Here is a 14,034-nt window from a genome sequence, read left to right as displayed (position 1 = left end):
AAGCGCTTCAACGTGCAAATCTCGGTGGAATTGTATAGAATTGTGCCTTGCAGCCATTCCCAACCGCCTGAGCACTTGCGAGAAACATGTCACCTTCCTCCGGCCGGCAGCCCCTGCCTGCTTATGGGCGCTGATCTCCAGCTGGACTACAATGTGTGGCCATTTCTCCGTGAAATTCGCGCGCTCTTTTGTATCTTGTAACAGGAGATTGCACACCTCGCCACCGCTTCACCCGTGCAGATCGGCGGCAGCTGGAACTGCAGCCCAAATCCGCGTTGCGAGTCATGCCGGATCGCGGAGGCTTTGACAGCGTCAGCGTCCCGGCGACCGATGGCTTGAAGCTCATTCCGCTTTTTGCGCTGTCGTCGGCACTTCCATTCCAAGCGACCCCGAAACACAAATACCATGCAGCGCCACATTCTGCGTAACCTGCCGCGCGTCCAGGCCAATGCCATCGCCCGTGCTACTGCCATGACGGCAGCCAAAGCCTCGCCGCTGGCACTAGCCTGCCAATTCTCGTCCAAGGTGACTGTCAAGCAAACCAACCTGCTGATCAACGGCGAGTTCGTGCCTTCGTCCAGCGGCCGCACGTTCGAGACGTTCAACCCCGCCACGGAGGAGAAGATCGCCGACGTGTCAGAGGCCGTCAACGCGGACATCGATGCTGCTGTGGCTGCTGCTCGTGACGCGTTCGAGGGACCGTGGCGCACCATGTCTGCCGAAGCCCGGGGTAAGCTCATCTACAGGCTGGCGGATCTGATTGAAGAGAACATTGACGAGATTGCCGCTCTTGAGGCGCTCGACAATGGCAAGCCGTTCCATGTCGCCAAGGAGAACGACGTGAAGTTGGTGCTGAAGACTCTCCGCTACTACGCCGGCTGGCCCGACAAGATCCACGGCTCCGTCATCCCCGTGTCAGGCCCCTACCTTTGCTACACGAAAGCCGAACCCGTCGGTGTGTGCGCGCAGATCATCCCGTGGAATTTCCCGCTGCTCATGATGGCGTGGAAGCTGGGCCCTGCTCTCGCTGCCGGCAACACCATTGTGTTGAAACCCGCCGAACAGACTGCTCTGTCTGCTCTGCGCGTTGGTGAGTTGATCGTGGAGGCTGGTTTCCCTAAGGGTGTGGTGAACATTGTCCCCGGAGTGGGCGCCAACGCTGGCCGCCACCTGGCCCAGCACCCCAAAGTGGACAAGGTTGCATTTACCGGATCGACGGAAGTCGGGTACCAGATCATGCGCACCTCGCACGTGAGCAACCTCAAGCGTATCACCCTGGAGCTTGGTGGCAAGTCGGCCAACATCATCCTGGACGACGCCGATATCGATCTCGCCATCAAGCAGTCGCAGCTGGGTCTGTTCATGAACCAGGGCCAGTGCTGCATTTCGGGCACGCGCGTGTTTGTGCAAGAGGGTATCTACGACGAGTTCGTGAAGCGCTCCGCCGAGGCCGCAAACGCTCGTATTGTTGGTGACCCGTTCGACGGCAAGACGGACCAGGGCTCACAGATTGATGAGGCGCAGTTCAAGAAGATTTTGGGCTACGTGGACAAGGGCAAGGAAGAGGGCGCCCGACTCGTGGCTGGTGGCCACCGCAAGGGCGACAAGGGTTGGTTCATCGAGCCCACCGTGTTTGCCGATGTCGAGGACGACATGACCATCGCCCGTGAGGAGATCTTCGGCCCCGTCATGTCCATTCTCAAGTTCAAGACCATCGACGAGGTCATCGCTCGTGCCAACGACTCGGAGTACGGCCTTGGCGGTGGCGTCGTGACGAGCAACATCGACAGCGCCATCAAGATCTCCAACGGCATCCGAACGGGTACCGTGTACGTGAACTGCTACGACGTGTTCGACTCGAACACGCCGTTCGGCGGCTTCAAGGACTCTGGCGTCGGCCGCGAGAACGGCGAGCTGGGTCTGCGCAACTACCTGGAGCACAAGACGGTGATCATCAAACGCCCGGACGACTCCATGCCGTAGGTCGCGCTTTGATGTTATATACAGTAGTAGCCCAATGCATGGGCTGAAGTAAGGGAACGCATAGCGTCTCGATAAAACAATGTTGGAAAAATCAAAGCACTTCTTGTACAAACTCGTTTTGTGGCTGCTTCAGCTAGAAGGCGACAGAGTATGTGATCGGACGTACGTTACATACGTCCGATGCCGCTCACAGCCCGAACAGTTGGTTTTGTCGGATATGCTTAGCTTGCAAGTTGCAACGTGCTCCAGGATATAACATTTTGAATAAAAGGGTGGCGCCGTCGCTTTCCCCGGTGTTCACGGCGTGAGCTTCACGCAGACGATCACTCGTACGTCAAATTGCTTGGATCTCCAGATTTCTACGACCTGAATTGCAGTGATCAATGTGATGGAATAATCTTCTGCATGGCTTCACAGTGTTCATCCGTCGAAACGCAAGTGCCTCAACATGCGATTTGTTGACTGCAGGTTGTAGTTGTACGGCAACCCACTCCGCCTTTGCTCTGCAATATCGGTGTGCAACCACGTAGGGCTTAACAGAACCGCCGCAAAACTTTCATCAATCCAAGGCCCCTATATCTGTCCCCAATATGCCATTTGAACAAAAGTCTGGATTCCGCCAAGTCAGGAATGTATCGACAATGCGGATTCTACAATGGTACGAACTGCTTCTTGGTCACCGAGTCAGCGACTGACCTCGTCCGACCGAGGCAGGGCCCACCAAAGTGGCACGCGATGGCCACGTGGTCCCCGCCTCGACACCTTTCCGCCCGCGATTTGGCCTTCCCTCGGCTCGACTCTTTTATTTGCCAGTCGACGTTGAAGTGCTTGCGTTTTGACTGATGAGACCAAACCTCTTGATCATATTACCTTTGACACATTATCGATACCCCATCTATTCATTTGTACAGTTTTCACATAAAACAGTGATAATACGCAAAATATTACCCTCCGACAATCGATATTTCGTACAAAGTTGTCAACGCGCGAAGCGACGCAGCGATCGCGGACGGATCCGGCTGTGGACAGCAAATGGTATCAACAACAAGGACTTGGAATCGCTAGCCATCGCGGGCAGTGGCCTCTGCCAGAGGGGGCACCGTCAAGCAAAGGATTCCAGAGCTCCGCTCGCAGTCGATGTCCACAACTGCTCATTCTGCAATTTGCCTCGCTCCGAGCAAGTCAACCCAAAACCTCCTCGACCTCATGCAGCGCCACATCCTGCGTCAAGTTCCCCGCGTTCAGGCTAGCGCCTTCGCTGTCAAGTCCGCCGCGACCGCCGCCAAGGCCTCGCCTCTGCTGCTATCGCGCCACTTCTCGGCAAAGGTGCCGGTGAAGCAGACCAACCTGCTGATCAATGGCGAGTTCGTGCCGTCCGTCAAGGGAAGGACCTTCGAGACGTTCAACCCCGCCACGGAGGAGAAGATCGCCGATGTCGCTGAAGGTGGCACTGCCGACATTGACGCCGCGGTTGCTGCTGCCCGTGCCGCCTTCGAAGGTCCGTGGCGCACCATGTCGGCCGAGGACCGTGGCAAGCTTATCTACCGCCTCGCGGAGCTCATTGAGGAGAACATCGATGAGCTCGCTGCACTCGAGGCCCTCGACAATGGCAAACCGTGCACGGTCGCCAAAGCCGCCGACCTTGGCCTAGTGATCAAGACCCTCCGCTACTACGCCGGCTGGCCCGACAAGATCCACGGCTCCGTCATCCCCGTGTCAGGCCCCTACCTTTGCTACACGAAAGCCGAACCCGTCGGTGTGTGCGCGCAGATCATCCCGTGGAACTTCCCGCTGCTCATGATGGCGTGGAAGCTGGGCCCTGCTCTCGCTGCCGGCAACACCATTGTGTTGAAACCTGCTGAGCAGACGCCTCTGTCCGCTCTGCGCGTTGGTGAGTTGATCGTGGAGGCTGGTTTCCCTAAGGGAGTGGTGAACATTGTCCCCGGTGTCGGAGCTGACGCCGGCCGCCACCTCGCTCAGCACCCGGACGTCGACAAGGTTGCCTTCACGGGCTCCACTGAGGTGGGCTACCAGATCATGCGCACCTCGCACGTGAGCAACCTCAAGCGTATCACCCTGGAGTTGGGCGGCAAGTCGGCCAACATCATCCTGGACGATGCTGACATCGACCTCGCCATCCAGCAGTCGCAGCTGGGTCTGTTCATGAACCAGGGCCAGTGCTGTATCGCCGGCACTCGCGTATACGTGCAGGAAGGCATCTACGATGAGTTTGTGCGTCGTACCGTGGAAGCCGCGAACGCTCGAGTGGTGGGCGACCCGTTTGACACCAAGACGGACCAGGGCTCGCAGATTGACGAGACCCAGTTCGAGAAGATTTTGGGCTACATCGAGGAGGGCAAGAAGGAAGGCGCTAAGCTGCTTGCTGGTGGCAAGCGCCACGGTGACAAGGGCTGGTTCATTGAGCCCACCGTGTTTGCCGATGTCGAGGACGACATGACCATCGCCCGTGAGGAGATCTTCGGCCCCGTCATGTCCATTCTCAAGTTCAAGACCATCGACGAGGTCATCGCTCGTGCCAACGACTCGGTCTACGGCCTCGGTGCCGGTGTTGTGACGAGCAACATCGACAGCGCCATCAAGATCTCCAACGGCATCCGAACGGGTACCGTGTACGTGAACTGCTACGACGTGTTCGACTCGAACACGCCGTTCGGCGGCTTCAAGGACTCTGGCGTCGGCCGCGAGAACGGCGAGCTGGGTCTGCGCAACTACCTGGAGCACAAGACGGTGATCATTAAGCGCCCGGAGGACTCGATGCCCTAAGCAACCTGATGTTTGATGTCTAGTAGCGGTAATGTTAGCGGCTTCACAAATGAAAGCGAACATGTCATAATTTAGTGTTGGTGGAGACGCGGAACAGCAAGGATAACTTGGCAGTTCCTTGATGCTCGATCATTAATATTTGACGCTCGCTGGATATTGTACTACTACACGACACACACAGTGACCGCTGCAGATACTCAAGGAAAGGTATCTTCTTATAGTCCAGCTTGACTCGACCATTTAGTTTGAAACAATTGTCTTCAAGGTTCTTGCACAACGTTGCCGTTGAAAAAAAATCAACACAAAACAACACAGGTAAGCTGCACAGCACACTCCAAAAGCATTATCTGTACGCCGTGACAAAGTTGGCCGGAGACTTTCAAGCCGGCGGTGATCACGAAGCCGAATGACAATTGCGCCCTGACGTGGATGCAAGAGAAGCATGACAGCCACTTCACTGATCAACTGAACGTCGGTCATTGCGACGATCTCAACAACGGGTGACATTCGAATCACAAATGTCTCTGTGTAACGTTAGGTAGGAGGAGGTCTATGCCTGTTGCACATGAGCGATGAATGAATATCAACGGACCCCCGTCGGTCAAACAAGTGCATCACCAATGCTCACACCACGAACAAAACGGAGTCTTCTTGCGACTGTAACCTCCCAAATCTCCGCGCAAACTGTCGAAGCGATCGCTAGTAGACCGATCCTCGGGACCACGAGTACCAGTCGAAAGCGGGGCGAAGTACGAAATGAGTTAGCTTCAACATGGTACAGTCTTTTCCACCAATCGTCGGTTACCAAGCCCCCCACCCCTGGAACTGAAATTTCGACCAACCGTATCGCTCCGCCTCCTTCTCTCCCGAATCGACTCAGAAATCCGAAAGAAGCGGACGCTCGACCACTCGCGAGTCTTTCCCCGTCGCTCTCCCCCGCTGTGCATGTCGGCCATGAACCTCAGCCGCGAGCAGCAGAACGAGCTCCTTTTCGTGGGGTTCAACCAGGACAGCGGTACGTGCGCATCTCCCACTTTCTCCTCCCACTAATTAGCAGCTAAGATCCATCCTTGTGATGCTCCCGTTGGGCCCGCTCTCTAGGCTGCTTCGCCTGCGGAACCGACTCAGGCTTCAAAATCTTCAACTGTGACCCCTTCAAGGAGACTTTCCACCGAGGTGTGACCCTCTATGGATATTTGTGGTAGTGTAGAGACTCACGTCTTTCTCTGCAGACTTCTCCAATGGCGGCATTGGCATCGTAGAGATGCTCTTCCGCTGCAACATCCTGGCCATCGTCGGCGGCGGACGCAATCCGAGATACCCTCCTAACAAGGTGAAAACGGAGCTGCTGCAGGTATGGGGTCGGCAGAAGCTGACGTTGACACATTTTGTGTAGGTGATGATTTGGGACGACCACCAGAGCCGCAATATCGGAGAGCTGAGCTTCCGCAGCGAGGTGAAGGCAGTCAAGCTGCGTCGCGACCGGTATGTCATGTCGATGTGCAACTGGAGCTGTTTTTGTTTTAATGAGATGGTTGTGGCAGCGTGGTGGTGGTGCTCCAGAACAAGATCTATGTCTACAACTTCTGTACGTGTTCAGTTCTACAATGAGTGCTCTGTGAAGATGCGCGGACTTGAGCTGACGATGGCATGGAAATTGGTTGTGGACTTTATTTTTCACAGCGGACTTGAAGTTGGTGGACCACATTGAGACGATTGCGAACCCCAAGGGTCTGTGTGCGCTGTGCCCGAATCCATCCAACACAGTGCTGGCGTGTCCAGGTGTAACGCGTGGTACGGTCCGCATTGAGCTGTATGACCTGCGGAAGACTACGCTCATTACCGCACACGAAGCGGAGCTGTCTCAGGTAATTCAATTTTATATATTGCGACTGCAACAGGAAGTCTCTAAACGGCGTTTTGTTACGTGCAGATCTGCTTAAACCTCGATGGCACGCGTCTGGCGACGGCGTCGGACAAGGGCACGCTCATTCGTATTTTCGACACGCAGAGCGGCCAGATCATGCAAGAACTGCGGTGAGTACAGCATTTTAGATAACTGCGCTCACGATGGACTCTGGACCGTGCTGATGGGGCCTTCTGTGGTTTACTCCGTAGGCGTGGAGCGGATCGTGCGGAGATCTACAGCATTTGCTTCAGCCCGACCGCACCTTTGCTCGCGTGCTCAAGCGACAAGGGCACGGTGCACGTGTTCTCGCTAACGGCCGAGGGTTCAGGTCAGAGCTTCGCGTCAGACCCGACCACGATGGGCAACGTCCCGTCCCAAAGCATTCCGTCGCACTATTCGGCGGGAAGTGCCCCCCGCAGTGGAGAGGATGACGGTACTGAGAACTCCAAGTCCAGGTAATATCCCAACAATCTGTGCGGTGGCTTCGTTGTTGATGTCTAATCCTTCAACTCTGCGTGCACGCTTAGCTTATCATTTATGCGAGGACTGCTTCCGAAGTACTTCAGCTCAGAGTGGAGCTTCGCTCAGTTCCGTGTACCGGAGACCCGAACGATCTGTGCGTTCGGCACTGAGAAGAACACCATTGTTGGTAAGTGCCTCATCGTACATTAGTTTGCTTGGCAGTACGGCTCACTCGGGAATTCTGTGTGCGTGCGATTTCAGTTGTGGGAGCTGATGGGTCATTCTACAAGGCTGTCTTCGATGCCAATGGCGAATGCCAAAACACGTCTTACTCCAAGTTCATTCAGTCCGACGAGGATGAATAGACGTGCTGCTCCTGGGGTTGTTTCTCCTACTCATTCGTCGAAGGCGGTTCTGGTGTGAGCTGCATTGGGCTACACGTTGACTATGCTTGTATCATCTTTTATTGCGATTTGCTTTCCGCTGTCAGTTTGATAACACGTCTCGGGTTATCAATCGTGAGTTCGGGTTAAAAAATCATCAAGCTTTCTCTTCTTTTTTTCTGTATGTCTATTATCGCCAGAGTGCTTGGCTTGAAAGCTGGTGAGATCGAGCTCAAGAATTAGTCGCCATGGATGGTGTACTTCTCGCGAACAACATTTGGATCATACTGGTCGCACACAAAATTCAGTTTTGTAAGTCGGATTTGCTTTTCCTGCGCAATCACATGGAAATGCTGGCAGAGAACGCTACTTACCACTTCCCATCGACTTGCGGGGAAAATGTGTTTGTTCTTCTCGTACCAATGGCGGTCGACAACTTTACCCGGGTGTGACTACCGAACAAAACGTTAGGCAAATTCTCACTTCAGATTCCTCAAGTCAAAGCAAGCGGCAGCATCATTACCTCGTCCTTCTCAACACGTCGGTCCTGCACAAGACGGACATCATCGTGCACATCAAAGTGGAAGAGAGGTCCACTTTTTCCGCGAGCTTTGGTCACGATCAAGTCGTAGAAAGAGTAATGCTGAAGACATGGTACAAGCACCACAAAGTCAGCTATATCAAAAGATCGCGAACACACCTCGACCAGCAAAAATAAATGCTTACGTGCGGAATAATGAGATCTTCCTTGATGTAAATGAGGTTTTCAGAACCAACACCGCGTAGCTCTGCAAACTCCGATACTAGCTGCTGCTTCACAAGCTCCAGGTACTTGCCGATTGTTGTCTTTTTGGGAACCTGCCCATCATAGTACAAAACCTCAATATTAGCCACCAAGCACTGCACAGCTTCAACTTGTTGCGCGCTCACTGTGATCTCCCGCCGGTGCCCAGAGCCATCCCAGTAACTGTATGTCACAGCGACACTCTCGTCTGCTCAAACACAGTATAATCACTAGAATTAGTTGTTTTCCGATCCCCACAATATCAAACAACTCGCACTTTTGATTCGTTCCTGGTCGGCTTCCCACTCCTCACGAAGCTGCTGACGTTCGCGCGCCTCTTCTTTCTCCCGTTCCTTGTCCGGCAAAAAATCTGTTTCCACGTTGGGGTTCTTGATGCTCTTTTTCACACGTTTAGGCTTCACTGCCTCCTCCTCAGCTTCATCTTCACCGCCGTCCATATCAAACGACAGCGGTCCCATCTTTTTGGCTTTTCGTTTTTTCTTCTTCTTCGGTTCTTTCTGCTGCTCCTCCGCCCTATCATCCCAATTATAACATTCTCACAGTTAACCAAAAACAACAATACAATTATCACGGTAGGCCATAGCCATAGCACGCACTGCACGTGAACTGGAGCGCTCTTGCGGTTCTGGATGTCCTCGCGCTTCTTCCGGAACTCTTCCGCCGTCACCAGCCCCACCGTTTGACGCTGCATACAGACGCAAAGTAATGTTAACATTAACACAGCACTGCACAATTGCAGCAACTGCTCGCCTTGAACTCGCTCTCGTCGTCGTCCTGGTGCGACTGGAAGTTGGCGTCGATGCGCGTTCCGCGGCGGTTGGTCTGCTCGATGTCCAGGCGTTTGGCCTCATACTCCTTCTGCTGCTTCTCCCGCTGCTTGGTCAGCTTCGCGGCTCTCGGACCAGCCACGTTGCCCTCCGTCGTGTGCACGCCCGACGAGCCATAGCGCTCGATGCCCGGCATGATACAAAATGGAGGTGTTCGACACTTGCCTTCTACTAAGTACGATTCCACTAAATACGACCACAATATTCTGAATCAAAGCCACAAAAAGAACGATGCTACGGAGACTCAAGACTTCCTCGGACGCGTACGTGGCGTCGCCTCTGTGGCGTCTACTAGCAATGATCTGCTTTCGCACGTAATGGAGAACCCTATGGTGACGTTCGCGTCGCTTTTTTCATTTGCATTTCTAGCGGTCAAACGCCCACGAACGCGGCGTCGGACGAAACCCAAACTGCCAGCGAGCAGGGCGTCAATGATGACCCCATGTCGTCTCTGCAGAAGTACCGGTCGCAGACGATGAAGGATTACGGCCTCATGATCGAGTACAAGCACCTGCGGCAACATGTGCCCAGCGGTATCTACGTACTGCCGAGCTTTGACCACTCGCGCGTCTGGTACGGCGCCATCTTCGTTCACGCCGGACTGTATCGCAATGGCATTTTCAAGTTTACCATCTTCCTGCCGGAGAGGTAAAACTGGACTTCTTGGTGTTTTAGTCGTGGTGGGTGCCGACCTGATGACTGTGTCGCTGCTGTAGTTACAATGGTCCGGGGACGTATCCTCGCATCGTGTTCAACACCAACGTCTTCCATCCGTACGTGTACGAAGACACGAAGGAGCTGGATCTTAAGCCCAAGTTCCCCGATTGGGATCCGGAGCTGCACTACATGGTCGCGGTGCTCACGTACCTCAAGGGGATTTTCTACATGAAAGACTTCCCAGATCTGATCCAGGTGGCGAACGGCGCGGCGCTGGATATGTGCGTGGACAACTTGTCGAGGGAGTGTGAGTGAAGGAGCACTGATGGTGTTGTGCGTGATGGTGGTCTGAGCAGGTTCCGTCACGACCCGGAGAACTACGTCAGCAAGGTTGAAGAGTGTGTGGATGAATCTCTTACGAACGTGTACAACAACGAGCAGGGCTCCACGATCCGCTTCACGAAGCACAACCCTGCACACGACAACCTGCGCCAGGAACTCTTTGCGCAACTGGACGCAGCAGCGGTAAGTTGCTTGATCTCCCACAATTGCGAGATTCAGCGTTCTCTGACCAACTCCCGATCTTCATGTTTCGATGCAGTCTGCCGCACCGCAAACTCTAGAAGAGAAGATGTCCGCACCAACAACATCACGGTCGCTGTCTATCGTAACGGCCGCCGCAGCGGAAGGAGCAAACGCTACATCCAGCCAAGCCACATCTGCCGCCGCCGCTGCACCCGCGGATGAACCGATGCCAGACTCGTTCGAGGAGTAGTAGGAACATGTCTGTTGCCCAATGGCGACAATTCGGCAATGCATCGCTTGTTTCATCAACTGCTCCGTGTGAATACAGCCAGCAAGTTGAAGTCTTACATGTTAACGCACCAAAAATAACGTTAGCTTATAAAATCCCTACTTAGATCCAGCAACCGTGTCAAACACAACTGTTTTTCAGTATGCAGGTTGCCCCTTCCGGGTAAATTCAAAAAAGGAAACTTCCCAATCTGCACGCTGGACATGCTCAAAATGCCCGCAGTCGCAGCTATGGCGAGCGACGCCGGCCTGGGCTCTCGCGAGGAGGACGCGCGACTGAACGAGCGCATCTCCAAGGCGCGCTCGGAGCTGTCGCAGCTGCACAAGATCATGGCCAAGGACGAGAGTGACGGCCCCGCCGCGCGTACCAGAAGCCGCACGACCGGCAGTTCACAGCCACCACCGCTAGACGTGGGTGGCTATCGCACACCTCAACCGCTGCGTAGCGCGTCGGGCGAGAGGCTACTGCAGCTGTCGCGCTCGGAGGACGAGGCACGTACGGACCGCATGCGCCTCGCGGAGCTCTCGGACGAGCAGCTCAGGTGGCCGGACAAGGACGCGGCCGCTCCAAGGGCCAGGATGAGCCCGCGGGACAGAGTCCGAGCCAACGCGACGCCGCGCCGCACCACCGCCAAAGACCTGAGAGACTACAACGCGACGGACTTTGTGCAGCAAGCGCTGAATTTCGACAATGCCACTGACGACGATGACGAGGTGGGAGCTGTACCGCCGACGTCCGGAAGCATGAGGAGATTAGGAGGAGATGCAGGTTTTGAACAGGAGCGTGCAGCAGACTTTGGAGGTGCCAGGGATCTCCACACGTACGTGCGGCAGATGGAGGAGACCATTGCCCAACTCGTGCAGCAGAAGGACGAGTTGCTGAGGAACCAGGCTGAGTTCGATAAGCAGGCGAGCGGTATTTTCCCGTCGCTGGAGAATTTGAATCACCAGCTTTCACAAATTGTGCAGGGCAAGATGCTGCAGTCAGGCCAGTCGCAGAACAACGATGATGTTGCGAATTTGCACGAAGACATGCTGGATGAACTGCGCGTTCAACGAGAGCAGTTGAGCGAGCTTGAGGCCGACAGCAAGCGTCGCAAATACGACGCTGAACTGCAGGAACAGGACCGCGCCATCGAGGTCTCGCAGATCAAAGCAGATATCATCAGTGTCGTCGCTAGCGGGAAAATGCGCGATGAGCGAGCGGAGCTCATGGCTGACACGTCCAAGAAGCTTCAACAGGAGCTGCAAGAGGCGGTCAAGAATATGGTTCAGCGCTACCAGTTGCTGGACAAGCGTATCAACCAGCTCCAGACACCGATGGCTCAGCCCCGACTCGGGGTACGTTGTTGTGCGAAAGCTTCCTTGTTTGAGCCGTTGACTGACGTTTGTGTACTTATGAACAGGGCCGCAAGTCGCAACGGAGCACACTGCTCTTCATCATTGCAGTACTTTTAGGGGCCATTTCCGTAGTACTTGGCTTCGTCATCATGAATAGTGGGGATTGTGGGGTGATGGAGCGATGCCACCCGCTCATATAGTGCTTCCTTCCAAAATCTACGTGTTTCCCTTCAGTCTTTCTGAAATCGTGTACATTCATGGGGTAATTTACCCGATGCTATTAAGCTGCTCACTACAATAGCACTGCTTCAAACTTGACTGGAAGCATAGTAACAGGTTTATCCCTGCTTCACCTTAAAGATGCGGATGCCGAGAATTGTAGCGAGCTCCGTGGACAGGAAGTAGATCATGTGCGAGTAAGCCGCTAGAGAGATTACAAAGAAAAGCTCCACGACTGAGCTTTCACGGCCCTGCGAACCACGACGACAACTAATGAGTTAGAGCGCTGCGATACCACCGAAACAGTATTTAGAAGAGCAGTAAGGAATGTGAACGTACCCAAGGCACAAGGCCAACCACCAGTAGGAAGGAAACGACGAGCTGGACGAGGAAGGTCTTGCGTAGAAGCCAGTACGGCTCTTCACACATGTGCGATAGCATCATGTGCATCACCATCTAAGCCAAACCAAGAAACATGAGCACGAAGACGTGATCTGACGAGGCAATGAGACGAACATACCTTTGCGAACACGAGCCCCACAGTCCAGATGAGGAGACGTGGGTGGTCCGTGAACACATCCGAGGGCGACCAAAGCACCCAAAGCGCAGACAGGATAACGAGGGCAATAAAGGGTGTGATGCCGAGCAATGCCGCAGCGCCATCCTTTGCCTTGCTTTCCATGGAGCGGATAGCGACGACCGCTACAGAAAGAACACGTAAAAGCAAAAGCCGCGTCAGCACCCCACCATAACCATCCCGTACAAATACCCAATGCCGCACCGCTGAAAAGACACTGGCCAAGCGCACTAGTGAGCGTGATCAATACGAAGACGTGGTTGTTCTGCAGCTGAGGCAAAAGCACGTTGGGCTGCGTCCAAAAAGAAGGTCCCACGATAGCCGTGGCAATGTAGATCGAATACATGATAAGCAAGCCTTCGTTGGGTCCGTTGATGACTGGGAGCGCCAGCGTTCCAGTATAATACTCCTCCCACGTCGCCATGAAGAACACCATCGCTGGCCCCAGGAAAATCACCAGCGACTAGCACAAGCAAACACTATCATCAGTATAACCACCTCACACCACAACCACCACAACCTCCACACTCACCCAGTACGTCGGTCCCAGCATAATCGTCGACGCAAACGTGCATGCACTGATAACCACGTTGAGAGCGTCGCAGCCGTGATCAAACAGCAGACCAAGCGGCGATGAGTTGCCCGTCTTGCGCGCCTGTTTCCCGTCTGCCACGTCCAAGATCTGGTAGAACAACAGCGAGAAGCCTGCGTTGGCGTACACCCAGCGAGGCGCCTCTTCCACCATATTCGGCGAGTACCTGCGCAGCACAAAGTCACAACTCGTCAGCTTTCTCTCTTTCCGGCGTTGAGCTCTGCCGTCCCCCCTCACCAGAGCATGATCACGTGGGACAGGATCACGAGCGACAGCGCCCCGATGGTGATGGCGTTGGGCGCCAGACGCGGAGACAGCACATTGTCCACGAGCCACTGGGCCAGCGGAGAGATCACGTGGTTGTACAGGAGCGACGCGTCGCTGCCGCTGTAGCGGTAGGCCAAGATGTGCTTCACGCCATCCTCCGTCACGTAGCGGTAAGTCTGCGACTGCGGCTCAGCGAGTTTGGGCGCTTCGCTCCCGGCGGCTTGGACAGGGGCAGCAGCGGCGGCGGCGGCAGACCTCGTGAGCACCATGCTTGGTATCTTGGTTTCTCTATGCGGTAGAGAACTGACATCATTGGTGACGCGGCCGTTGGTGACGGGATATGTGATGGCTGCGGTAATTCATGCCACCGATCCTGTGGCTATTGTCACAAAACTACTACAATTTGTAAAGCGTC

General features: G+C 54.7%; 7 protein-coding genes across 7 annotated transcripts; 5 read left to right on the top strand and 2 right to left on the bottom strand.

The window, feature by feature from the left end:
* Nucleotides 1-405: 405 nt before the first annotated feature.
* On the top strand, nucleotides 406-1,983 carry KRP23_7632 (Aldehyde dehydrogenase, mitochondrial; the record flags this gene model as incomplete). The annotated part of the gene is made up of 1 exon (XM_067892972.1): nucleotides 406-1,983. The coding sequence occupies one exon, from the start codon at nucleotides 406-408 to the stop codon at nucleotides 1,981-1,983; it is 1,578 nt and encodes a 525-aa protein (XP_067744800.1).
* A 1,206-nt stretch (nucleotides 1,984-3,189) lies between these two features.
* KRP23_7631 (Aldehyde dehydrogenase, mitochondrial) lies at nucleotides 3,190-4,767 on the top strand (the record flags this gene model as incomplete). The annotated part of the gene is made up of 2 exons (XM_067892971.1): nucleotides 3,190-3,481; nucleotides 3,938-4,767. The coding sequence occupies 2 exons, from the start codon at nucleotides 3,190-3,192 to the stop codon at nucleotides 4,765-4,767; spliced, it is 1,122 nt and encodes a 373-aa protein (XP_067744799.1).
* Nucleotides 4,768-5,721: 954 nt separating this feature from the next.
* On the top strand, nucleotides 5,722-7,503 carry KRP23_7630 (Autophagy-related protein 18c; the record flags this gene model as incomplete). The annotated part of the gene is made up of 10 exons (XM_067892970.1): nucleotides 5,722-5,782; nucleotides 5,869-5,943; nucleotides 6,000-6,100; nucleotides 6,164-6,252; nucleotides 6,312-6,355; nucleotides 6,451-6,635; nucleotides 6,701-6,804; nucleotides 6,886-7,131; nucleotides 7,204-7,325; nucleotides 7,400-7,503. 10 exons carry the CDS (start codon nucleotides 5,722-5,724, stop codon nucleotides 7,501-7,503), a joined length of 1,131 nt encoding a protein of 376 aa, XP_067744798.1.
* Nucleotides 7,504-7,760: 257 nt separating this feature from the next.
* On the bottom strand, nucleotides 7,761-9,289 carry KRP23_7629 (Protein FAM50-like protein; the record flags this gene model as incomplete). Its single annotated transcript, XM_067892969.1, has 8 exons — nucleotides 7,761-7,808; nucleotides 7,896-7,973; nucleotides 8,045-8,164; nucleotides 8,248-8,379; nucleotides 8,452-8,513; nucleotides 8,583-8,839; nucleotides 8,923-9,011; nucleotides 9,077-9,289. The coding sequence occupies 8 exons, from the start codon at nucleotides 9,287-9,289 to the stop codon at nucleotides 7,761-7,763; spliced, it is 999 nt and encodes a 332-aa protein (XP_067744797.1).
* Nucleotides 9,290-9,384: 95 nt separating this feature from the next.
* Nucleotides 9,385-10,585, top strand: KRP23_7628 (Protein AKTIP-like protein; the record flags this gene model as incomplete). Its single annotated transcript, XM_067892968.1, has 5 exons — nucleotides 9,385-9,416; nucleotides 9,523-9,801; nucleotides 9,870-10,091; nucleotides 10,167-10,335; nucleotides 10,412-10,585. 5 exons carry the CDS (start codon nucleotides 9,385-9,387, stop codon nucleotides 10,583-10,585), a joined length of 876 nt encoding a protein of 291 aa, XP_067744796.1.
* A 269-nt stretch (nucleotides 10,586-10,854) lies between these two features.
* Nucleotides 10,855-12,164, top strand: KRP23_7627 (uncharacterized protein; the record flags this gene model as incomplete). The annotated part of the gene is made up of 2 exons (XM_067892967.1): nucleotides 10,855-11,964; nucleotides 12,030-12,164. 2 exons carry the CDS (start codon nucleotides 10,855-10,857, stop codon nucleotides 12,162-12,164), a joined length of 1,245 nt encoding a protein of 414 aa, XP_067744795.1.
* Nucleotides 12,165-12,302: 138 nt separating this feature from the next.
* KRP23_7626 (Choline/ethanolaminephosphotransferase 2) lies at nucleotides 12,303-13,888 on the bottom strand (the record flags this gene model as incomplete). Its single annotated transcript, XM_067892966.1, has 6 exons — nucleotides 12,303-12,434; nucleotides 12,523-12,639; nucleotides 12,704-12,885; nucleotides 12,965-13,223; nucleotides 13,293-13,518; nucleotides 13,590-13,888. 6 exons carry the CDS (start codon nucleotides 13,886-13,888, stop codon nucleotides 12,303-12,305), a joined length of 1,215 nt encoding a protein of 404 aa, XP_067744794.1.
* Between the last annotated feature and the right edge of the window lie 146 nt (nucleotides 13,889-14,034).

Source organism: Phytophthora ramorum, assembly GCF_020800215.1.
Source record: "Phytophthora ramorum isolate Pr-102 chromosome Unknown Phyram_PR-102_s0006, whole genome shotgun sequence".
In the NCBI taxonomy this organism is placed as follows: domain Eukaryota; phylum Oomycota; class Peronosporomycetes; order Peronosporales; family Peronosporaceae; genus Phytophthora; species Phytophthora ramorum.
Note: the sequence above shows the minus strand (reverse complement) of the source record. Positions and strands in the feature narration are given on the sequence as shown.